Genomic DNA, 26,533 nt, shown 5'->3' on the forward strand with positions numbered 1-26,533 from the left:
TTGCAGAAATAAGTAGAGTGAGGTTTACAAAAATGTTCTATTCGTTTCGTCTGTATGATTCAGCTCTGTTAGCCAACACATTTATAGAGCTGCACATTGTAGAATGAAAAACTGGAAACTCAGTATGTTTCGCAAAATGTAACAAAAGCTGATTTTATTCTTTTTAACAACTTTGCATATCATTAGTTTATTTTGTTGATTGAGTTTTTACTTAATTGTCCATGAACATGTCTCCTGTTTAAACTTTTATTGTTTAATTCATTTTTATTTATTCATTGCCTCCAATTTTACTGACGAATACAACACACTTCTGTTTGTCTTCAATAATTGTACTGCTGTTTATTGTTCGAAATCGATCAAGGAAACTTTTAACTGTAATACTAAATACATTAACGAAATATAGACACATTCATGCTGTTGTTGTTTTTTTATCCAATAAGTTGTGAAAAATAAAACAATTTCGAAGTTTATCCAACTCCTTTTGATTGTCTCAAGCAGAACTTGTTTAAAATCTGCATAATTGTTAGTATTTAAATGTTCTGTAATATATATTTCATTATTATGAAATATTACATAAAGTTACATAGAATTTGATCAAACGTGATATGTAACGCGTTCTGTTTGTTCATTTAAAATATTTGCATGTTCCTCTAAATTAGTAACATAAAGTTGTTTCTGGAGGTTTACACTTACAAACACAAATAATAAAAAAGAAAAGAACAACACAATAACTTTTGATACAGTGAGTGGGGTTCTAACACAGCTCTCATGATGGAAATATAATATGACAAAATTATCATCTCAATATTATACAAAAAAGATGCCGCCACGTGCTAAGTACTTTAAAAATGACTTATATGTGTATATACAATGCATATTATCAAATATATATTTCATAATGTTCAGTTAAGCCTAACAAAAATATTTTATTTAATATGTTAAAAAGAAAAAGTTAATTATTTAAGGTCTAGATATATTTTCATATTACCCAGATTACGATGAAAAACAACGTATGCCTTTATGCTTTCCACTTTTGCATTTTTATCAAATTTATCCTTTTCTGTTATTATTGTCTTTACATTTCAGCCACTGCAGCAGGGCCGAATCGAAGTTTTGTAGGTATTAAGCATTCTCAGAATCATAGGTTTTCAAGATATATCTGTATATAAATATATGTATACGTCCTAAAATCACAGACTTATATACTTGACGATGATACTTTGATACCATGACTATGATGTCTTTATTTTCTTATGGAAGTAAATAATTATTTTTGCATCATGAATATTTTTGCATAGTAAATAAACGTGAAGAAGGTAATGAACATATTTACAATGCAGTCATTTTAACTTTGTTCATTATTTTGCCATATTTTATTTATAGTACAATTAAGTATCCTTTTAATATTCAGAGTACACTTGAATATATTAGACGTATATTAGAGAAAGTATAAGTCTCGATATGAAATGCGAAAGAAAAGAAATAGAAGAAACTTTAAGACAGAAGAGGAGCTCTTTACTCTGTTCCATGAGAAAAGATATGAAGAGCGGCAGTGCAAGCACTTCTATCGATCCATTAATAACATATCTGGAAAACAAAGCTTTTGAACATGTTGAAACAGATGTCACTGAGGATTGTGTTGAACGTGGATCGAGTGAGGAAGAAACGAGAGCCAGTAAGTCTGCTCTAGAAGTGACAGTAGTGGCAGGAAATTTGATAATAGTAGTAATAAAGACTCCAAATAAAACATAACTTTGTCTCAACATAAAAACTATGGTAGTTATTCAACTGAATGAGAGCTCACTCGTATATTATTATGCAGAAAATACCCCTTCACAGAATTTGGATTCAGATCTCTCATTGATTGGTGGACCAATTTGGTCAAAGGAAAAGATATGTACACATAGATTTTTTTAGACAACTGGCGAACGAGCAAACTCTCCAAAAAGACTAATTTGTTTACTCTTTTTCAACTGGCAAAGTGCATTGCTACTTGTACAAACTATTCTGTGCCAGCAACAATCACTTCTCTAATCAGTTTAAAACAAGTTTTGATGAATGGAAAAATGTAGTTACTAGGACTACAACTTATTATCAATCGAAAGATCATCTGGGTGTTTTGTTAATAATGCTCTAGCATCAGAAGTTCACCATAACTGACGCAGAACTAGATAAGATGAAGAAGGAATCGTGTAAATACTGGATCGATGTCCTGAAAAAATAATTGCTGTAATAAAATTCCTTGCTAAACGAGATTTAGCCTTTCGTGGTAACACTGAGGTGCACGGGTGCTGGAACATGAAAACTACCTTGGATCCATTAAACGTTTAGCTAAATTTGATCCTTTTCTCGCAGAACACATTCAAAAACATGGAAATCCAGGAAGAGGGAATGGTCTTATCTTTTTTCAACTACATGCAATGAATTGAGATCCAATGTTATGGCTAAGGTAATATCTGAAATCAAAAATGCAAAGTATAAATATGGAATAAGTATCAATCCAATTCCTGATATTAATCGTACTAATCAGTTTACAGTAATAATTCAATATGTATTCAGTGATTTCTTCAGTTCACTCCCACTGAACCACATGATGGAAAATACTTATTCTATCTTTTGCAGGGTACTCTCAAACTTCATAGCATTGATATTTTATGCTGTAGGTCACAGTTGTATGATAATGCTAGCAAAATAAGTGGTATTTATAGATGGGTGCAAGCTAAGTTTTGTGAAGTTAATGGTTTGAGTGAATGGGTTCTTTATACTGGTCATAGTCTGAACTTGTTTAGATAAGTTGCTATGGCGTGTTTGCGTGAAGTAGTCATTTTTTCTGAAATTTATGCAGTCACTTTATACGTTCTTATCAGCTTCACCAAGAAATGGATAGATAACATGAATAAAAATACTTATGTTTTATAAAATATATCAGAAGCAAGATGGTTATCACCGAATTTACTAATAATATTTATCCATTCGAGACAATGTTGATTTATGTCATTAAGAATGATATACTTCAAAAGATTAATCTTGTAAATAAGTCTCTAAAGAAGACTGGCATTTGGTTGTGCAATGTCATGAACTTGTATGATGATATTTTAGTACATTTCTGTGATGCCCACTATAAATTTCGTGTTTGTGACCATTGTAAAGAACTTGCACAATCTGATCACAAATAGATTACAAAACACAAACTATTGAAACCGATTTTTCGATAAAGTTCGCATGAATAATACTGTTTCAGACTTGAGCTCCAGTATCACTTTCTGCACACACTCCTTCTATCCTAACGAGGATAAACTTATTGTTGAGGTGAGCAAACGGTGAGCAGCATATGCCAAACTGAATAAAAGGTTCAGTTTTCTCATCAATAACTAGTTATAAAGTGGCCTCGAAAATAAGGGCATTAATAGACATGAATAAAAACCCTATAACCCTAGCGCTTTCAAGAGGTGGACCTTAAGAAGAAAGACCCACTTTTTATCAATACTTCTTGCACCTACGTGCTTCTTCTAACGACATATCCAATAAATCACGAAAATACATTCACAGGTGATTTTCTATTTTTCTCACGTATATATGATGACGAAATCTCGAGTGGGATGATCAATCCACAAATAGCGGTCAAGTTATTGACAAGTATTTTCGAAATGTCAACATTGCTTTTAGAATGTATCTCGCAATCTTCGAAACTTGTGGACAGAAGTGCTTTTTCAAAGTTCAAACGTTTAAAGAACTGTGGTTGGTCGATTAATTTCATTTGCACTACTCTCAGTTGAGAATGAGCTTTTGCAAAAAAATGAAATTTGAATATGTGGTTTTGCTAAAAAAAGTCGCAAAAGTAATTTACATTTACTTAAATATATTATACCTGTATGTTATTTGTTATCTAAAGATTTAATGAAAGAACCATACATTTATGTGTGTACTTCAACATATTTATATGTACTCTAATAATAAAAAGGCAGTTTTCTAAAGTAAATAGCCCCCGCTAGTGCAGCGGTATGTCTCCGGATTTACAACGCTAAAATCAGGGGTTTGATTCTCCTCGGTGGGCTGAGCAGATAGCCTTTTGTGGCTTTGCTATACGAAAAACACACACACACTAAAGTAAATAAGTCATAGCAAATTGGTAAGTTTGTTTAGTAGTTTCTTTTCTTAACTATAGGGTCAACTGAGAATATTTTTAGGCTCCAAATTTTTTCATAGGCCCTAGGCACTGTGGAAGGGGCAGAAATAAGATAAAACTGTTAAATGTTTTTGTACGTTCACAAAGGATAATGAAATATGTTTGACCAAAACATAATTATTCAGAGAATCAATAATTTAAGTTTAAACTAAACGACCCATAAAAATAAAATGTACAATCGTGATATTTACCTCTTCAGTAATTTTGTTTTTCTTCTATGTTAAAAAAAAAATCTTGTCTTGTAATTTGATGGGCTAACGTAACAAGAAGAGGGAAGGCAAATAAGAAACAATTAAGTAAATGGAGAGTATAAAAACCATTCATTAAAACCATAAATTGTACCACCATAAAGAAAGAAAAACAACAATAGTTGGACAGTTTAAAACTGGGTCATGTCTGAAGATGAAATTAGAAACACTCCCGACTTTTTGACGTCAGCTGGAACATAATTCGTCTGCACTTCAGCCATTATATTTTCGTGCCTCATTGATAAAATATTAGATATATTTCAAATAATATTGTGATGCTCATTGCTCTTCAACTTAAGGAAACTGTGTTTTATAAAGTAGGTCATATTAAATAATGAATTGTTCAAACGTTTTTGATACAGTTTTAATTGTATTATTCATTGTATTCCATGTTCAAAACATTATAGAGGGCAGTCTGAATTGGCGGAATATTTGGAAGTTTTGTGTATTCCAAGTAACATTCCTTTGGACAACAAACGTATTAATAACTACTTTTTTACTCTTTCAGGGTAATATTATTAGTAGTAGTAACGTATTTTGCGACCTTGTAAAAGTATTTTCGTCACTATTAGAAAAATTTATTATCCATTGTATTCAATTCTCTAAAGTTAGAAGAGTAAGTAATTTTGTCTCAAAACAACGAAAGTTATAATTTACAGTTTAAGTTGTATATGAAAATTTAAATATAGATTGGAGTGCTAATTTTATTACTACTAGTAGCAGTACAATGATATTACTAAAGTACTGTACTAGTCAACTGGAGAATTAAAGTTAGCATTAGTGTTACAAATCATTGTCAAACTGATGGTACACGTTTAATGTACAGCTGTAAATTCAATATTCTGTGAAAGTATTGGCAAGAATATAAATGAACAGTTTGAGTGAACGTTATACGTAATCATGTTAAGAAACAAAACTAAAGGATAGTCTAAAAATAACTCGTGCAGTAGAAGTTAACTACAGGTGAATATTAATTTTATCTTTATAATATTTTTTGGTTATTGATGAACATGAGAGTTGCTCAAAATCAGATGTAAATACTACAAGTATGTATTTTAGTTGCCTGAAATTTGTATAACTACAATTTTGTGCATCAAATAAATGTGAAAATACTATTGCAGTATTGTTGTTAGTATTATGAATTGATGTTCAAAATTTCTTAATATATATATAAAACTATCATGTTTTATGTTGTCATTAAGATAAAACCAATATATAATTTTACTACTACTAGAAAAATTCTGACTTGTGTTTTCCTAAAAAAAATGTAGTTCTCTATCTTCATACAGAAGATTTACTTTGCAAGTAACTTGTTGAACTGTCTGAATAATGATGTTAATATTAATCTGTGCTAGAAATTGCTTGTCACTTTACTAGCTGCAGTAATTAGATGTATCTGAAAATTAACCATTACTTCTTCAGGTTAATCAGTATGTTTATTGGTTTGAAACCTATGTTAAACAAGTTAAAATAAGTAATTAAAAATTTAATTCTTGAATATGAAAATATATCAGAACCTGTCCAGGACACTTGAATCAGTATTATTAAAGATTAGATTGATAAAAAGAAAATGTTAGTTGCAATTATGTTGAAACAACTCTAGTTTTATTTTTGTTGTAACATCAGTTTTTTTATCTCTCCTCTTCTGATGATGATAATTAGTTGCATACAGCCTCCTTTCAGCTGGTACAAAAAAATTGATACCCTGTGAAAAAGTAATGACTTGATGTATATTCTAGGCTTATTTAACAAAACACATCCAATATTAACACTGAAATCTAAGGAATGACAGGTTCTGAACCTCAGAATCATGTGTGTGACCAAATGGTTTGTGTATCTGGACTGAACTTGACCATTCATAGTTCTTTCGACCCATTGAAACAGAAATGCGTTTTGGACATTGGCATGAGAAAGATTATTAAATCCCATTACTGAATCAACCAAGACAAGTTCAAGAGTTAGGAGTGAGTACTGTTCCATCTATCTTTTAATTAAAATCTAGGGATCACAAAATTCTAAAATTGAGTGACCATGGAAGCATGAAGTTGGAATTGAACTTAATAAAAACAAACATGTTTTGTAAATCACAGTAAGTATCTGTTGTTGGAAAATAGACAAACCAATCTACAAACTGCACTAATTCATCATTCAACATGGAGAAACTGTAAATTTTTCATAAGACTCTCTTGAGATATTTAACTCTAACTATTCTTAAAAAAAAACAAAAAAACTCTTCATAATGGTAACAGTTACAATTTTGGGGTGGTTTTGAAGTTCTTGTGTCCTCATTTACAGGGACAGAGGATGGGTTTGGTTGATGACACCATTGAAAACAACAAACCTGTAAACAATTGTTGTGACACTGAAGGTGAAAAGGAAAGATGTAGCAAGTTTTCACCAAAGAAAATGAAGATAGACCATGGTGGCAGTAAAGAACAGGAATGGTATACATGTTTTTAATAATGGCATCAAAGAATCTCTTTGAAATTTAATAAGACAAACTACAGATTTGAAGTAGTGTTTAAGGTATAATATGAATGGGGAAATGAGTTCATTCATTGTAATTTTGATGTGTGTGTGTGTGTGTATTTTCTTATAGCAAAGCCACATTGGGCTATCTGCTAAGTCTACCAAGGGGAATCGAACCCATGATTTTAGCATTGCAAACCCACAGACTTACTGCTGTACCAGCAGGGGACAATTTAGATTGAGATTAGTTGTTTTATGTTAGATGCATATATTAGAAATCATTTTCTTAATTTCTAAATAAAATTGTAAATATAAGATGTAGAGTGGCAGATGGCCTTTTGGGCTGTTAAGGTCATTCCCAACAACAAAATATGACTGATAATTGCTTTAACTCTTCTCTACATCCTTTCCAACATACTGATTATTAATATAATTTCTGTAGTAACTAAAACTATACAAAATTCCAAATTCTTATCAGAGTTTTGTACAAAGCTACAGTACACTTCTTTCTTTTAATATCTGAAAACAGAACCAAAAAATAATAATTTTGTCTTCGTTACACTAAATATTAAGAAGCATATAGGTTTTTTGTTTTGTTTTTTATCAGCAATAATACTTAAATCCATCTTCTATTTTCTACAAACACTTGTAACTTTATCATACAAGTTTGTCCTTTCCGAATTTTCTTACCCCCACATAGAGGTAGGCAATTAAAGAAATTCACTAAATGGTTACACCTAAATAATATATTAGTGTCCACACCCATCTTGCATACAAGCAAGCAAAAAGAGAGAGTGATGTGAACCAGTGCACTATTTTAATGTGGTATTAATTTTCCTATTGTCATCAAGTTTTGTTTGTAAATAATTTGTTTCACATAATAAACATCTTTAGCAGATTACCATTTGTACTTTTTTGCACTAAACATATTGTTTTTGCTAAAACTTTTTGGCACTTTTTTTTTAAATATAACTTAGGCATTTTCAACTTCACAAATAAATCACTGAGTCAACTAGAGATGATTGAGTTTTCTTTTTTTCAAATATGCAGTTACCTTCCATAATGTTGTTTAAATAAATTAAATTGATAATCAAGTAGTGTAAACATGTTTTACCACCCATGATAAAGGTAATAATGTTTCATTTAAAACATAATGCAGTTGCAAATTAGAAATAATGAAGTAGTGGCCAGCTAACCAATTTATATTGGTACAATGTTTGAATCTCATAAGCATATAAATAATATTTAGCAAAGACTTGTTCTCAAAACTTTTTGCTGCTCAAAAGTATGAAAAGTAAAATTACTTTAATTAAAATAAAAGTCGAACATGAACAAGATACCCTTAAGTCTTAAGCGATCTTCAGTCATTTTACTTTGTTTTATACTCTGTGTGTGTATATATAATTTTTTTTCCTTTGTGTAGGTAAACGACTTGTATCTGACAATGACAAAACCTTCTGCAAATATACCTTTGCTACTGCGCTAAACTTCTTTGCTGATGTAGTTTCATTGAGGAAAATGTATGTAGTTTTCAAATAAATCTGATTTAACACACAAATACTTCCACAGCTCACAAACAAAAGAACTGAAAATATTGAATTTAATTATAATGAGTCCATTTTACTGAGAAATAGGTTTTGGCCCTTGACTTGTGTAGATGAAAATCTACTAGAGAAAGGGAATATGAAAGGTATGTAAATAAGGTAATGTATGGAAAGAAAAGAATTAGATTATGCCACCCAATGGCACAGGTGTAGGATATAATTAACAGAGTAAAAAATATAATAAAGGGGTTTGTTTTTGTTGTGCATGTAGGGGCTAATGATGTAATGAAAGGTATATCAGAGAAGCTAATTAATAAGTATAAGTGGTTGATAAAGGCATTTAAAGGAAAGGTCTATCTTAATTGTGTGAGGGATACTACTGAGAATTAATTGTGGGGAATTAACTGCGAGTGGGTTACTAGGACTAAATAGCTAAGTTTGGATTAATGTGCAAGAAAGAGCAGATGTGCTGGTTGTACTTGTGGGATCAGTGGAATGGGTGGTTAACATTTAATTGGGGAAATAGGGTAGAATTTGGCTTGTTTGCTATGGTTATTAACTCTGCCATAAAGTAAGTTTTAAACTAGGGCTATATCGTGATGAGGGCCAGGATAAACTAAATGCAAAAAGAATAAGAGGCAGAGAAAAGTTTAGCAGAGGAAATAATATAATTAATTACAAGGATAGGCTTAATTGTTACTATCGTAATGCTAGAAGTATAAGAAATAAAATAGATGACTTTAGGAAACTGGTAGGAGTGGATAATTTTGATATAATGGGAATAACTGAAACATGGTTAAATGTAGATGATTTTGATGACAGCAATTTGTTTGTAATACATGGTTATAGGCCATTTAATAGGGGTAAAGTACTAAAAATGGGGAGAGGTGTGGCCTTGTATGTAAAATATAGTTACATCCTGACGTTAAAGGTATAAAAGATAAAAGCAAAGTGATTGGTTCATTTTTGTTTATATTAGTAGAGATTAAAGGTTATTTTTGTTATTTTGAATTTCGTGAAAAGCAACTCGAGGGCTATCTGCACTAGCCGTCCCTAATTTAGCAGGGTAAACTAGAGGTAAGGCAGCTAGTTATCACCACCCACCGCCAACTCTTGGGCTACTCTTTTACCAACGAATAGTGGGATTGACCATCACATTTTACGTCCCCACGGCTGAAAGGGCGAGCATGTTTGGTGCGACCGGGATTCGAACCCGCGATCCTCGGATTACGAGTCGAACGCTTTAACACACTTGGCCACTTAAGAGATTAAAGGAAAAGACTTTTAGTGGGAATTTGTTGTAGACATCTGTATTAAGGTTTCCGCTATAAAGTATATAAAACATAAAAATGTACGTGTGTCTGTCTGTCCATTATCTAACTAGTACTAGGTTGCTTAGCCAAACTTTGTGAAATTATAGTTTGAGACAAGGGACATGTTACTGTGGAGTTTACAATCTCCTTTACCGCCATTAATGGTGTTATTAAGCCTTTATTATTTTTGACATAAATTAACTACATTCAAAGATGGCGATACATCCTTATACACAAAAAATTTCTCTAACACTGAATACGCACAATGTGGGGGAGAGAGCACACTCACATTTTACATATATATCGCAGTGCGGCTATCACTCTGTAAATGAATAGAACGAAAAGAAATGGCTTTCATTATTGCATAAATTCGGCTGAAGTTTATATTCCGTTACCACAAGGCCTATAAATAAAGCCGTTTCATGAGTTACGCCCACTTCCTTCTTTCACCCGTGACCCGTAAAACACTTTTGCGGCCAATAACCGTCAATTAAATAATCACGTGTAACACCGTGGAAGGACATTAAGAGTTCGATGTTTAAATCAGGTAGCATAAGGCGCACCTACGGCCGCTACATCTTGAAACAAAGTCGCCATGTTTTATGTGTATACACACGCTGAGTTATTAAATTTTATACCAAACTTTTGTTGATGTAATAATGAACAGTTGAATATGTTATAAATACACTTTTAATTTACATACATTAATACATACAAAAATACATTTTGTTATTAATCTTAATATCCGCCCTCACTTTTTCTTTTTAAATTAGTAACACGGAAAAAAAGGCAGATACCTCAATTTTCGAGGTCATAATTATGGTGGTTTTAACTCTGGTCATATAGACGGAGTTGCAACTATGATAAACGAGACTAAGCAGGATTTACTCTGCCGCCCAGCACTAAATATCAAGGACAAAAAGCATGCGAAACATTTCAGCTTACTTTGTAATTAGCGTTTTAGAAACTGACACTCTTTCTTGCAAATTCGTGAAGCCAATAACCTTCGCGCTAATATACATTAACAAAAAAGTCTACAGAAAAACCCTGCATGTGAAACTAAATGGGTCATGCTACTTATATCACCCATAGAGCGGCGCGTGAGAGAACATCACCAATGATGCAAATAACGAAAGGCTTATTTTTCTTTCCACTAGAATATAATGTGTTATGTAAAATTATTTTCAAAATTTTACGGATATCTACAATATAATAGTATATCGATGTTTTTGGAGTTTTTCTTGTTTGTTTTTTGCATAGAAACTATTTCTTCAATCTCACTGTCATTAATTTGCACGTACGTCAATGGACTAGATTTTCTTGTCACCAACTACTCAACTTACTCTAGCAACAACATTACATGTAGATTGAGAAATAGTAGTCAAACTATGAAGGAGAAAGGATTTTGGAAACTTTTGAAGACTGTTTTCTTCACTAATTGGTTGAGGTACCTATTAGAAACGAGACTATGTTAGATTTATTATTAAGTTTCTATATAGAAATTAGGAAACATCTGGGTGTAAGTGATTATTGTTTTAAGTTTGTTTTGTTACATATCGAGATAAGGAGGAATGATTGGTTACAAATTATTTTTTTAAAAAAGTGAATTTGGAAGGGATACCACAAGCATTACTTATGAACTGAGCAGCAGAGTCATTTAGTGACACTTATCAAACGTGGACAATTTTTAAGCATAAATTTTTAAATATTCAAAACAAACTTTTTCTTATAGAAGGAAAAAAATATCTGCAAATAAAATTAAAAAAAATATTAACTCAAAAAGGCTGTAAGATAAGAAAAGCATTATAACTTTCAGAAATTTAAACTGAGTGTATGGCCAAAAAAAGATAAAAAAAAATGGAAAAACAGGAAATTGGACATCAAAAAGGATGTATGAGAAAGGGTTAGTTGAAAATGTAAAAAATAACTAAGAATTTCTTTAATTATATTTAGGGGTAAATAAAATATTATATTGGGAGTAGACCATTTGAAGCATAAAAGAAGCCTTGTATTTGATAATTTTAAAAGGTTAGGTTATTACATTCTGCTTTCTTTCTTCAATTTTTGGTAAATTACTAAATGATTTAAATAGTATTCCCTATTTTGAACAGTTGATAGATGGAAACAAGGATGGATAATATGATTGCATCAATTCTGAAGTTAAGAGAAAAATTGCAAAGTACAAAAACAATTATAAACCTCCTAGATCAGTTAATATATCCCAAAGGATTTTCAAGGAGGCTTAGGATTAGATATGTGAACCATTTGCTACTATTTTTTGTAATTCCTTGGGAAAGGTGCCAAAGCATTGGAACCTAGTTAATTTCATTCCTTCTTTCAAGGGAGGTAATGAAAATTGCCCTGGTAGTTATAGGCCTTTTTAGTTGTTTATGTCACTTTTTTTTGCAAAGTTATCTAATGAAATGGAAAATTTTATTAGATAGTCAAAATAGTTTCACAACAAAGTGAAAATCTAGCATTATGTAACTTTTGACATTCTATAGAAAAGTCACTGCTTATGTAGATGAGTGTAATGGTGTACATTTGGTGTATTTGGATTTTCAGAAAGTCTTTGACAAGGTGCCACATAAAAGGCTTGAAAAGAAAAATATAGCTGATTTGATGGAAGAAAGTAGAGGTATATTATAAACGAAGTTGATGTGTAATCTTTCATCATATTTAATGATGATAATAGTATGACTAAATAAGTTTGTAGACCTATCAGACTAATTTTGTTTATGACCAAATTAATTTTTATCCAATGTATTATTATTTAACATATCAGTGAATAATTGATCACATTGTAAATTTGAATAAATAAAATTGCAGTGCTAATTTTTCAGTTAAACTCGGTTAAATAATTTCATTGTTTAAAAAGAGATTTGTTTAATTTGTGGATAGTGTCTGGAATGTGGTTGTATTGTACTAAAATTCATGGTATATCCAGTATTTGTATAAATGTTTTATGTTTCCACACTTTAGGCATGAAGAATACTTATATCTAGATCAGGTTAGTCGCATTATTGAGAATGGTCATCAGCGTTTGGATAGAACTGGTACTGGGACTTTGTCTGTTTTTGGAACACAAGCTAGATACAATCTCAGAAATGGTAAGAGAGGAAAAAAATTTATATCTATACAAATAAATTTTGGTGCCTGAACTTAATACAAAGAGAGTATCTTGCATACATATTTTTTGAGGGTCCAAGATAGGAGTAACCTATTCTTACTAGTTAACATGTAAAATTATAGTAAGTAATTTATTATTTTAAAAACCTAAATTAAGATTGAGCAGAATTTTATAAGCTAACATTTTGGAGTATTGTGAACATGCAAGCATATTAATAAAACTTGAGGTTTTTCTGAAATGGTTAAATCTAGAATAAAAATAGTAATATCTCCTGATATGACCATGTTTAGAAGTATTTTTTTTTATTATGAATCTAAATATCATTGTTAAAAAAAGTGTTATTCGTGACTGTTAAATATTCCATAAGTCTAATAATGTTAAACATTTTTCAATATCAGTATTTCAAAATTTAAAATCTTAATAAAAAAAAAGTTGTTTTTTCATGCTATAACAACAATGTTAATCAAAGATACTAAATTTTGCTTTTAAATAATTGAGTTTGGGAAACTATCTTTAGAAAGTAGTTTCATTTAGTTTGTACTTCTTTTTTATAACCTGAGAAATCAGCTAATGTGTTCAGTATGACTTCAGCAAGCATATGTGAATTATAAAGATGTAAATATAAAAATCATAGAAGCCCAACTTATACAACAACTAAAACCAAAATTAAACAAATATAAAGGAACATCTTTACATTTATACTAATTAATAACCCAACATCGAACTGCATTGCCCCCTACAATCCTATACCTGTTTCCACTCTTGTCTTCCAAGATGTGCCCAGTAATGGTCAGTTGCAAACTCTTTCTTTGTTAACCTGAAGATGACCCAAGAAGGTCAAAATTTGTTCCATGCTTTATTTTGGTAAAAGTGTTAACACCCATACCAGTTGTCCCGAGATATTTTTACTTCAAGTGTGTTTCTCATCATCATGGAAAGAAAGGTTAGATAAATATGTGGAAATAATCTGAATAATATATATATCTGCATAATCTTGTGATAATTATTATATCGGTCATTTGTGTCTTGTAAATAATCTTTCTGGAGATTTGTTTAGTAAACATCCCATAATATGTTTAGCAGAGTGTGTAGTATTTTCCAACTAACTGCCAAAGTTCAGCAAGTCACATGTTTGTAACAGAAGTTTTCTGTCTAAACTGAATGGTTAATCAAAGAAAAACTAAGACTGCCTAAAGCATTTCTTGTTGACTTTATTTTTTTATTTTTTTAATTATTTATATCAGTGACAAGTTAAGTGTTTTGTGAGTTAGCTCTTTAAGAAAGGTAAAGTCTGTAATTGCAAGTGAAATCTCACTTTTGATTATGTTGACTGTTGATTATGTGATTAATTCTGATATCTTGAAATTTGTCAAACAAAGGACGAATTAAGTTTGTGGATTATATATGAGCATTACACTTGTGCTTCAAATTAGCACACACAAGTTAACTGCAGTATTTCTCTTTTACATCTTATGTTTGTTTTATATGTTCTCAGTTAGTGCGAGTCCTCGAATATTTTTACATTTAACATAATGGGTGGAAAGCTTATTTTTCTCTTTTAGAACTGTGAACAGGCAAAAGAAAAGGCTGAGTGGGGATCATAGAGAAGCGTACAGTATTTCAAATGTCAACTAGTATTAAGTGATTGTGTATTCCTCTTGAGTGACTGTATATTTTAATTCAGAAGCTCAGATGTTAAATTTATCTTTTGTATACATAGCGAGTCTCATGTTTTAATGTTTTTGTTTTAGTTCTTTCATTAAGATTGGCTTTTCTCTTTTTCACTTATAAAACCTCTAATTTGTTCTGTACTTCTCTTCAGATTCTTCCCAGGCTTGGCTTAAAATGTTTGTCACTTCATGTGTTGTTTATAATTAGCTTAATTGTGCTTATAGTATGGTCAACAGTAGAAATATAAACATAATATGATTTTAGTTAATGTCCAGTTTAAGAGTGCAGACTCACTGCACTCTTTGAGGCTTAGATCCCTAACTCTCTGGATGATGTTTATCTACTAAATGTCAGAGCTGAAACATACATCTGACCATAGGTTAAATAAAATAAGCATCATTTTAACATAATATGTAACATACTGTTCACACAAACAGTAATAAATAAACAATTACTGCTATAGAAACCCCTCAATGTGGATTCCTTTATGTGGTGAGGGGACCTCACAGAGAAGGTTTTGTACTTTCAGTTTACCTCATAATCCCTTCTGGGGTGGTTCTAGTATTGATGTGAGGGGTCATGCAATAGAGCATATGCTCTGAATCACAACCTGTCTCTCTTCAATACTGGTTCCTACACTTATTTTCATGCACCCAGTCAGTCATTTACTGCTGTAGATCTTTCTATCTGCTCTCCTTTGCTTTACAGTTGCTTTTCTTGGGAGGTTGACATCAATTCACAGGGTAGTGATCAATTTCTTATCATATTAAGAGAGATTGGCTGTGATCAGTGCCACCTGACCCATGTGTCTCAGTGAAAGTTGGACTAGACCAACTGGCCCTCTTTCACTGCTCTCTCAGAACTTGATCTTGCCACTTCATGTAAATCATTGATAGATGATTGTGTAACAGCAGTAACAAGATCCAGTTGCTGATTCTCAGAGCATTACCAATACTTTTGTTGAATGTTTCTCTCATGTATCTAGCTCTTCAAACTCATCCTCTTATTTCATAGTTGTTAAAATAGGAGTTGAAAATCTGCATTTTTCCTTTTCAACTGATTATCCCTATGACTACAATCTCTCTCTTACATTGGTGGAACTCAAAGTAGTGCTTCATCGGTCTGGCAAAATATCAGTTGGACCTGATGATATACATCATGAGATGCTACACCACCTTTCTCCTGGCTGTCTTTAACTGGAAATGGCAGGAGAGTGTTTTTCCTGATGCGTAGTGCCAAGCTATTGTACTTCCTATTCTTAAACATGGGAAGAATCTAAAGAATATTTCAAATTACCATCCAATTGCTTTGACGAGTTGTCTCGGTGAGACCTTAGAGAGGATGATTATTGCTTGTCTTGTTTAGTTCCTTGAATCAAACAACCTTCTCTCACCCAATCAGTGTGGGTTCTGAAGACAATGCTCCATGATAGACCACTTAATTCGCCTTGAAACATCAGTCAGAGAAGCCTTTTTGAAGCGACAACATCTTGTTTCTATTTTTTTATTTAGAGAAAGCTTATGATGCAACATGGAAATATGGCATCTTGCGAGACCTTCGCTCATATGGATTGCATGACAATTTGCCACTTTGTGTTGAGCATTTTTTAATGAACTGCCGATTCCAGGTCTGTGTGGCTTAACACTTTCCCATTTGTCCCACAGGAAGTTGGAGTCCCTCAAGTCCGGGTTCTAAATGTCACACTTTTCATTATAAAGACTAATGCCATCAGGGAACAGCTGTCCCCTAAAGTTGCAAATGGTCTTTTCATTGATGACTTTCACATCTCATGTCAGTCATGAAACATGAGGTTTATTGAGTGGCAGCTACAAACTGCAATTACTCATATACTTAAGTGGACCACAGCAAATGGTTTTCAACTTTCTCTCCCTAAAACTGTTTGTGTACATTTCTGCCACCAACAGGGTATTCATCCAAATCTAGATGAGGTAATGTTCTTAGATCTTATACTTGACTGTAAATTAAACTTTATTTCTCATATCAAGCAATTTTGTGTCAAATCTATAAGAGCACTGAACATCCTCCATGTCCTCTCTTCCACCTCTTAGGGAACAGATACAACTGAAAATGTTGTATCCTATCCACCACCAGGGGCTTCAACTTTGTGCTGGGACCTTTCGTACTTCTCCAGTCCAAAGTTTGTATGTGGATTCTTTACTTTATTAATAGCAGTTGTATGTTTTAAATCATCTATTTCACATGATTCTATTTTACTTTCCATTCACTGTTGTTGAAGCTTTAATTTTGAAATATTTACAATAACAGATACACTGCCTTTGTTGACCACCAAAAGGGTCTTCTGGAGAGGAGTTCTTGAGGAATTGCTCTGGTTCATTAAGGGAAGTACAAATGCAAAAGAACTTTCAGAAAAAAATGTTAATATATGGGATGCTAACGGATCACGACAGTTTCTTGACAACCTTGGGTTCACAGAAAGAGAAGAAGGTAAGGAATCATTATGATTATTTGCATTTTACAATACCCTTTGTAAAAATACACCTGCCCTCATTCCCAAATTAGGAATGACCCTCAAGTAGTTCTGCTCAAAATTCAACAGCAAACCAAAGCATTCTTCAAAAGATATTTACATTAAAAAAAAATCCATTTTATGAGCATATTTAAATATTTTGGCATAAAATAACCATAATGAAAATATTTGCTTAAATATAGTTGCTTTTCATAACTATGTCCTTAAAGGTCATTCAAGAAGATCTCAAATCATGGTTTCATAAATTCGAATAATCCAAAAGATTTGTCTTGAAAGCAATTGTAAACTCCTTACAACATTTGTTACACAGATTAAAAAAAAAAAAACGTGTGATCTAAATGCTTTATTGATGGAAAAGTTTCAGTATTTATATACAGACTTAGTCATATAGGCAGAGAGAGATACATTTAGAATATGTGCTCTTGAAGTTTTCATATTTTTTTCACCAATTTAAAGTGCATTTAATAGCTAATTCTTTTAATACACATTCTACACTATCTGACTTGGTGATAGTTTTATCTTTGAATCATAAAGTAATGTATAGTGCATTTGTATTGCTTCATACAATTAAGTCATCCTGAGCTATCTTGTAATTTTAGAAAATGAATAGAGCTTGCAAATAAATGTGCCTCAAATTGTCTTTTTCAGAAAATTATGATATATCAGTAGAGTATAGTAATTTAGTTTTCCTCTTCTTTCCTGAAAAGTATATGTAGTACAGTTTCATTTGCTGTCTCCTTTCAGGGCTTAATATTGGTTGGAACCAAAGTTACATTGGCCTCCAAAATGCTAGCAAGTCCATAAAAAGTGTCTACTAGGTAGCCTGAATGGTCCTCAAAAATCAAAATATCCATTAAGAGTTTGACTCTACATAAATCAATCTAAGTCTAATTTCAAGCCTGGTATGGCTTAGCGATAATTGGATTAGCATGTTTGCCAGTTATTTTGTGTGCAAAAAATCTAACCCTTGTATTACATGAGTAGTTATTAAAAACAGTACATGATGGGAAAAATGGCAGCAGTATTCAAGGATTAATCTGTTATTTTTATTAGGAGCATTGGTCTTTAAGTGACAACAAATTCAGATGCTTTTCAGGCATTTTTAACCTTTTCTGATACAATATATTGTTTGTTTTTTATTTATAAGAGAGATGTTTTTTGACAAATTTAAAGCTCCAAAATAATGGAATTTCAATAAATTTTTTGCTATGACCTGATTCAAATTACATTAAATGTTGGCTTGATTAACAGAGCTAAATACCCAATGATAATTGACCAGTCATGAGGTGCCATTCTGGAAATTATTAGTGGTTTATTAGGGAAGGGTATATTAATTCTTATGGCAAAAGATTTTTCAATTTGGCTTGAGACACATGCATAGAACAATTACAGGCTGTTCATGCTAATAGACTAATAATAGAATTTTCAGACTTACCTTCTGTTCTCAACATACCTTAGAATATTATGCCATCATCTTTGTCATTGTGTAACCAGTTATTATTGCTCTCCCATTCACCTTTGTAGTCACTTTTCCTCTTTTTCCTTTTTATATTCATGGTTCTGTTGCCTCTTTTTCTCTGTTACATTCTTTTTTGGTTCTTTTCATTTAAGAAACATTTATAGTAGTACTTTAATTAGAAAAGAACGCTAAATTTGAGGGTACAAAGGAGTTGATTACATTAGCAGTGATGCATAGATTTTTTTTATTTACTTGCATTATTAAAGGACTTTAAAGATCATATATGAAATAAAAATCATTTAAGTGGTCTGAAAAAATGAAATGTTATTTTTGAAATATGAGTTTAGAATGACATAAATTGAGATATATTTATCTTTAGTTTCCTTTCAATACACACACAGTAATATACATATATTGTATATCTAATGTATTAGGATCTAGCAGTTAGCTTTAGTTATAAATGTAAAATATTTTTATATGTAACACTTAATATTCAGGAGATTTAGGTCCAGTGTATGGCTTTCAGTGGAGACACTTTGGTGCAGAATATAAAAACAAAAATACCGATTATAGTGGACAAGGTGTTGATCAACTTACCCAAGTGATTGACTTGATCAAACATGATCCTTACAGCAGAAGGATCATATTAACTGCCTGGAATCCTGCTGGTAAGAGGATCTTAAATATTTTTCTAATAATTTCTCATCACTAGATGGTTTTACACTTCCAAAGAAAATACCTTGGGGGTGATGTGTTGAGAGCTCTGAAGATGCAACTTTTTTTAAGGCCTGATTGATATTCTTACTTTCTTGCAAATATTCTAATTTAGTTCAAATTATTTTTAAAGCTCAATGGTCATATGAATCAGTTTGCTTGGATAGTGCAATTTTATACTGTATTAAGCTTACATATATGCCCACCTTGCTCATGATGTTAAGAAAGTATTTAAGACAGTAAATTAGTTGGTTTGTTCATTAACTCTAAAGAAATTATTATACGAGAAGATAATATGCAATAACAGTGGTAGGCATGATTGCTGTTAAATATCAGTCTTAAATATATATGTATATTCAATTAAATAAATTAGAAACACAAGAAGCATCTTATTGTTAAACCTTTATAACATTGGTTCTCAGTGGCTAGACTTTAAAATATTAACATTTTTCTTCATTTCATATAAATATTTTAATTAAATTTGAGTTACTTTGAGAATACAGTGGTTTGTTTGATTTATTAAATTATACAGTCATTGAAGCTAAGATGGGCTTATTTGTTTAAATAAGCTTAAATTTGTTTATCCTGTTGCTGTGTTGCTGAGCAACACTTGGCAGTCTTGATTTACACTTGCAAGCATGATCCCTACTTCTTTACACTGAAAACTTGATGTAAAAATAAAACAGTAATAATTATAAAGAGAAATTCTTATAAATAACAGACATACAGAAAAATAGCAGTAGGTTGACCTGTTTCCTTGATGTGGTTAAAGGTTTTGAATTAGAGATAATGCCATTTTACTGACATAATACTTAAAAAAAATGAGATACATATTGATCATATAGGTTTCTGTAATACTGTGGTAAGTGCAAGGGCTTACAATGCTAATATCTGGGGTTTGATTTCTCATGATGGATAGTGTGTGGATAATCATTTTTTGTAAACCTGGCATTTTCAGGTGATTAGAGAGTTCAACTTGCAATCTTAAGGTTCTAGATTTGAATTCTTGTTCCCATAAATGTGCTTGCCCCTTTCAGTCATGGGGATGTTATACCATCATGGTCAATCTCACTACTCTTTGATAAAAGAGTGGCCCAAGAGTTGGCAGTGGGAAATGGTGGTGACTGTCTTTCCTCTAGTCTTTCATTACTAAATTAGGGATGGCAACACCCTTAACAGTGTTATAAAGGAAAGGGATCTTGGGTAATAGTTGATTAGTCTCTAATGTCACCCAAGCAATGTGCTGTTGCTAATAGTAGGGCAAATACAAGTCTAAAGAGGTTATAATTTCATTGTATAGGTTGCTGATTAGAGCACATTTGGAACATTATGTTCAGTCTTTGGAAAGATATCGTTGGAAAGGGTTCAGAAAAGGGTTACTAGAAGTGTGCTTGTGATGAAGAGGATGGAATCTAAATTTCCTCTTTAAAAAAGAATATTTAGGGGGATCTGAGTGAGGTATTTAAAATTGTAAAGGAATTGATAGTGTGAAAGCATCATATTTTTTGTCATATTTATTAGTTTGACTAGGGGACAAGTATACACTTTGGCAATGTAGGAGTCACCTTCAGCTAAGACAAGTCTTATTTTTTGTAACAGAATGGTTGGACTTTGGAATGGATTGCCTTTGGACATCATAGGGGCAGTAAATTTAAGAGAGTTTAAGTAAAAACTAAGTATATGGGTGATTAATGATGTTTTTTTTTAATTATTTTAATATAGTTCAGAGGATGGAATAGCTGAGATGAGCCAGTAGGTCTAATGTTCCAAAACATGATATCTTCATATGGAACATAAAATAATTTGGATTATTTCCTTTATTCTTATAAAGTTACTTCAAAGACTGGCACAAAAGCATCAGAGTCACCTAATGATGATAAGTACATCCTGGTAGATTTATCACAGCAGGAATTTAGTGTTAAAGGAAAGGATTTTCCTCAAAAGGGGTGTTCTGGGATATTGGTATCCCCTTTCACCCAGTTTATGATTGAGCATAATAATATATATCATGGAAATTTAAATTTAGCATCAAGTTACTTTGAGAATGCAAGTTAATTTTATAATTTCAGAGATGGAGTCAGAAAAAAGTGATAGGCAGCAGAAGAGGTAAAGTTTGATAGATAATATTATTCAACTATAACAGACTATAAGTGATTGTCTTCAAAACTGTGAGGAGTTTAGTCGCATCCTCATTTGGTGTCAGTAAAAAGGTGGACACAATAACTAGTTTACAAGCTTTGGTTCATTACAATATTCCTTTAGAGGGTTTGGTTTAAGCAAATCTGGTAGATGAATTGTCACAAATATGAAATAAATATCAAAGAAAAAATTAGATACTTAAAGATACTCAACTGTAAAATTACATTGAATAAAGAATCTAGAACATTCCATTGCCAAACCACTTATTCTGCATTACATGTATAGTTTTTGTTTGCCATAGAAAAGGTTGATGTGATACAAATTGGAACAAAAATTTTTTATCTTGTTCAATATATTCTAGAATGGTTCACTTGTGAGTGGACAACCTGAAATTGTCCTTACAACCGTGTTTTTGGTGTTAGATCATAGTCAGAAAAACCTTCAGTTGGCATCAAACAGAGGGTTACTATGAAATCCTCTTGGGCATTAATTTGCAACTTTCATTTTTGAAATCAGAACCCTCAAATTTCCCAAAAGCCATTGCTTCTGTTTGTCCCCCAAAATTATCAAACAGGTCTGAATTTCTAGACAAATCAGAAAACTTTAACTCATGGCTTTTTAAACAGTATGAATTATAAGTGTTATCCTTTCTAAATTTGACAGTTAACTTTTGTCATTGTAATTTCTAGATCTTGGAAAAATGGCTTTGCCTCCATGTCACTGTTTAGCACAGTTTTATGTTTGCAATGGTGAATTGTCTTGTCAACTCTATCAACGATCTGGAGACATGGTAAGATTTGATGTTTTTAAAATGCACCAAATTTACTTATCAGAAAATATTATAAATAAAATGTGAATATATGTTGTTAATCTATCACTAAATGAAGATTTGATCGGGCCGATGGTATAATTCATTTGTTTGTATACTTCTTGCAGAAGAACACTAACTTCTGTTTATAAATAAAGAAATTCATGTGAGTGTTACCTATTACTGAAGTATTCTTGGAAATTATCATTGTATATACATGTGTGTGTGTAAAGAATAAAACATATGCAGCAAGTGAAGTTAGAAGGTGAAGTATACTTTGAAAGAATAATAACTTAATTTTCGATTTTCCAGGGTCTTGGTGTTCCTTTCAACATTGCCAGTTATTCATTTTTGACATACATGGTTGCTCATATAACAGGTTTGAAGCCAGGAGATTTTGTACATACTGTTGGAGATGCTCATGTTTACTTAAACCACATTGATGCTCTGAAAATACAGGTAATTAAATATGAATTATGTACTCAAGTTAGTATTCAAAAATCTATGTGGATTTCTTATTACTTATCACCATCATGAACAATATCCTTGACATGTCTGTTGTAAATTTTTAGTTAATTTTTTGTTTGCTTCACAACTAGCAAATGAATATTTAAATATAAAGTCAAAGATGTATAATTATTTATTGTATTTTGACTAATTACAAAAGTAATTGACATGTTATTTCATCAGAAAAAATTACAGGATTATTTATTATTATTTAGATATATGTAAATTACCTCCTGTTTTCCTGTAAATCTTAGGATAGAGCCAGAACTATGGCAGTATGATAAGAGTAGTTTCTGTTCTGTACATAAAAGTCAAATTTGTAAAATGCCTCCAAAACTTTATTATAATTAGAGGGATTTTATGAAGTGCTCTTTTCAAAGAGAGAATTTTTTACTGTAATATTAATAAGTAACTTAAAGCCAAAGGGCACAATGTTTTGAAAAAAGGGAACCTTTAGTGTCTTGTACGGAAGCAGAGAAACCTGCACTGCAAAGCATTTAGAACATTGGTGAGATCCAGAATCTTATTCAAAGCTAATCAAGATTGATGTATTTATCTATGAAATGAAATCTAAGGTTACAAGAGAACCCTTCTATCCATAGAACCATTGCAATGAAGCTGGACGTATCTCTTGATGGTGCCAAGATAATAAAAGAGAATTTCATAGTCATTAAAGTTCTAAAACCAAAATGTTACAAGCTTCCCACCACATGAGACAGGTTGCTGAAGAAATTGGGATTGTGGTAACCTCACTTTACATATCTACATATGAAATCAAATGATTGGAGCCCAATTGATTTTATGCTTTTGGTCTATTTAGAAGTATCAATTAGCTAACTTATACATAGCTATTTTATAAAGAACACTAATCTCTAAGAAAAATCATTGGAAACAGTTAAAGAATGAATTATAGAGTAACTATGGTTTACCAAACTTATGGTTTTCAAATTGGGTAAGTAACCTTCCACTTGATTTAATTTATGTGTTTCCTGTGTTACAAAAATTCAGTTAAGATGCCTACTTAACTTTTTGTCTTTAAGCAGCTGATATATCAGTGAGCTCCTTTTCCTACCTGGATGAGTTGTTGATGTATGTCAACTTGTAGGCCTTGTTCTGTTTAACAATCAATCCCAAATTTTGAGTTACTTGTATATACGATACAAAATTAGTACTACTTCTGTTAATGAAATATCCTCAATTTGAGCAGTAATTTTATAGAAGAAAGACATGTTTTTGGCAATTTACATGAGATTTTGAAACAGAAAATGACTTTATTCTTAGCAATATTGATGATGGTGCTTTTGAAAATGAGAACTCTCACTTGGATAGAACTAGTGAAAATGAGAGAGAAGAAAGTCCTTCAGGTGAAAGTACAAATAAGATAAGATAAAGAGTACTGGTGTTAGCACAAGGAAACTGAAAAACAATGCCTGGATCTGGATCTAAATCTAACAAGAAGATGAAAAGGAGATTGTGGGAATGGTGAAGATAAAGTAGTTAAACAGAAAACTGATGTAATCTTTTCGTTCCATGAGCTGCAGTTAAACATGAGCTGGATTTGAATAAAAACCATTCACCACTGGAGTTCCTGAAATATTTTCTTAATGAAGAAATTGTAGTCACTTTCTTGTGTTCATTTTGCTCGATCCAAAACTTGGATTTGCTCTGGAAGTAAACATTTAATTAAATGAAGTGTTCAGATTTATACCATTTTTTACATGCATGTTTGCAACTGTGTTTTTTAAAAGTTACAGCTTTAAACACTTAGGAAGAAGTATAAATACATCTTTATTAAACTGCTGAACAAGTTACACAAAACTAAAAAATATTAATAAAGAAACTAACTTTAATTTCCTTTTAAACCCTCCAAAACACACACACGCACACACAAAGGAATAAACCTTAGACACTCTTTTTCAATCATCTTGGTACCAATGATTGTTACAATTTGCATATGAATGTTCTGTCAGAATTTTGTTTGTTTTTGTGAAATCCCATGGACTGCCAGTGTACTTTTGAAAGACAGGTATAGATCCTCAAACTAATGATTGAGAAACACTGCCTTGGAGATTTTCATTATCAAGAAATTAGTGGTAGAAAGTGAGACAGAGTAGTTTAAAAGTACCCAATTTAATTCTGTCTCCAACCTTTTCATATATCATTAATGTTTGATGTAGTGCATTACTTTCAAAGTACAAGTCATCTCTCTGTAGCATGTAAAGGTCATTATACTTTTGTGTGACTTAAGTGTTGTTTATAAAATGTTAATTTGTAAATGTGTAAAAGTTAATTTAATGTTCAATCCTTTCAACTGTGTTTAAGATTTCATTTTCAAGCTTATCTTTTTCTTTCTAAATATTTCACTTGTCTCACAAAACTTAGAAATGTTTCGATAATTTTTAAAATAATAAGAATTAAATTTTAGATATCCTTATACAAAATAATGGAAAAGAAATGTGTGACAGTTTTCTGAAGTTTTTTAAACAAACGTTAGATGTTTTTGGGGGGAAAGTTTTGCCTTAGTATTCCCTTTCACTGTTTCATATTTGTTTTCTTTAGTTGAGTCGAAAGCCACGGCCTTTTCCAAAGTTGTACATCAAAAGACAAGTTGAAAGAATTGATGATTTTCATTATGAAGATTTTGAGGTGGTGGATTACAATCCTCATCCTAAGATAAAGATGGATATGTCTGTCTGATTTATTAATCTATTATCTTTAACTCGGTTTTATTTCAGTGTATCATAGACCTTGATAATAATCTAGAATATACAGAATTTTTTGTGTTAACAATATTTTTATGGCTTCACTTCATATTAAGTTGATGTTTCAGGTTCTCATATTTAGTCTTTGAACCTTTTTATTTTTAATGTTTTGATATGAAAATTATTTAAAGGATTCCCATTTTTCTTTTTATATATTAATTTTTGATGTGCTTTAAACATTGTAAATTAGCTTTTGTTTCGTATTTCATTATAGATACACACCAGTACAAATAAAATATAAAGTTGTTACACCAAAAAATCACTTTTATGTGTCACTGTTTCAGTCATATCATTTAGTTTTTCATTAAAACTAATATTTCTGTAGCATTAAAATTTCATATTTTAGGAACAAGATATTGAAAGGTGAAATTTTTGTTAAGGAACAAAAGACACATTTGCAATGAGAATTTGTTGTTAAAAATATTGCATTTTGTATTAGATAGTTACACTTGTATACATTGTGAAATAAATGCACATAATAAGCTACAATGAAAGAATAAATTATTATTGCTTTTTGGTATTAGCTGGTAAGCAGAAAACAACATTATTGATATTTCTATAAATATTTTCCAGCTATCTCTAATGGTGAGCAAACAATAAGTTACTTAATTTTCCAATAGTTTACAAAAATTTTTCTTTGCAGTGATTATAAGTTATGTATTCCATAAATTTCAATGAATTAAACTACATATTTTATTTTCAAGTAGCACTTAATTAAGCTTGACCACAGTTAAATCTTAAAGATTGGAAATTTCTCTTAATGTGATAAAGTTAGAAAACTAATTCATAGCTTTATTTCCTAATTGGTAGTACCTTGCAGTAATTTACTTCAGAGGTGAGAAATAATTTATGGAAAAACTTAAAACAGTATAAGCAGTACTGGTCAACAGAACCTACTTGAAAGGAACAAAACTCTGAGTAACACTAAATGTTGTATTCTAAATAACTGTCTGGCTTTGAAAAGCCAATTGATTATCAAATTAGATCTAATACTTTTCTTATTATTCTCACAACCAAAGTTCTCATGTTGTGACACCTTTTTATAATAGAAATTAAGAAAGGTCAATCTTAGAC

General features: G+C 31.3%; 1 protein-coding gene across 12 annotated transcripts in view; it reads left to right on the forward strand.

Annotated features, from left to right (window-relative positions):
* Ts (Thymidylate synthase) overlaps positions 1–25,721 on the forward strand; it is a 97,845-nt gene extending 72,124 nt beyond the window's left edge. Inside the window, exons 1-9 of one of the 12 annotated variants that reach the window (XM_076448105.1) lie at positions 4,734–4,751; positions 6,730–6,878; positions 8,327–8,423; positions 12,743–12,870; positions 16,848–17,027; positions 19,027–19,197; positions 22,072–22,172; positions 22,503–22,649; positions 25,257–25,721. In XM_076448105.1, the coding sequence (XP_076304220.1) occupies positions 6,854–6,878; positions 8,327–8,423; positions 12,743–12,870; positions 16,848–17,027; positions 19,027–19,197; positions 22,072–22,172; positions 22,503–22,649; positions 25,257–25,394 (987 nt within the window). In that variant the 5' untranslated portion in view covers positions 4,734–4,751; positions 6,730–6,853 and the 3' untranslated portion in view covers positions 25,395–25,721. Of the gene's footprint in view, positions 1–4,694; positions 4,752–4,837; positions 5,051–6,096; positions 6,399–6,728; positions 6,879–8,326; positions 8,424–10,634; positions 11,208–12,742; positions 12,871–16,847; positions 17,028–19,026; positions 19,198–22,071; positions 22,173–22,502; positions 22,650–25,256 lie in introns of those variants that run through there. The other 11 variants (XM_076448103.1, XM_076448102.1, XM_076448097.1 and 8 more) reach the window with 11 other exon arrangements.
* The last annotated feature ends 812 nt before the right edge of the window (positions 25,722–26,533 follow it).

Source organism: Tachypleus tridentatus, chromosome 8, assembly GCF_004210375.1.
Source record: "Tachypleus tridentatus isolate NWPU-2018 chromosome 8, ASM421037v1, whole genome shotgun sequence".
Taxonomy (NCBI): Eukaryota; Metazoa; Arthropoda; class Merostomata; order Xiphosura; family Limulidae; genus Tachypleus; species Tachypleus tridentatus.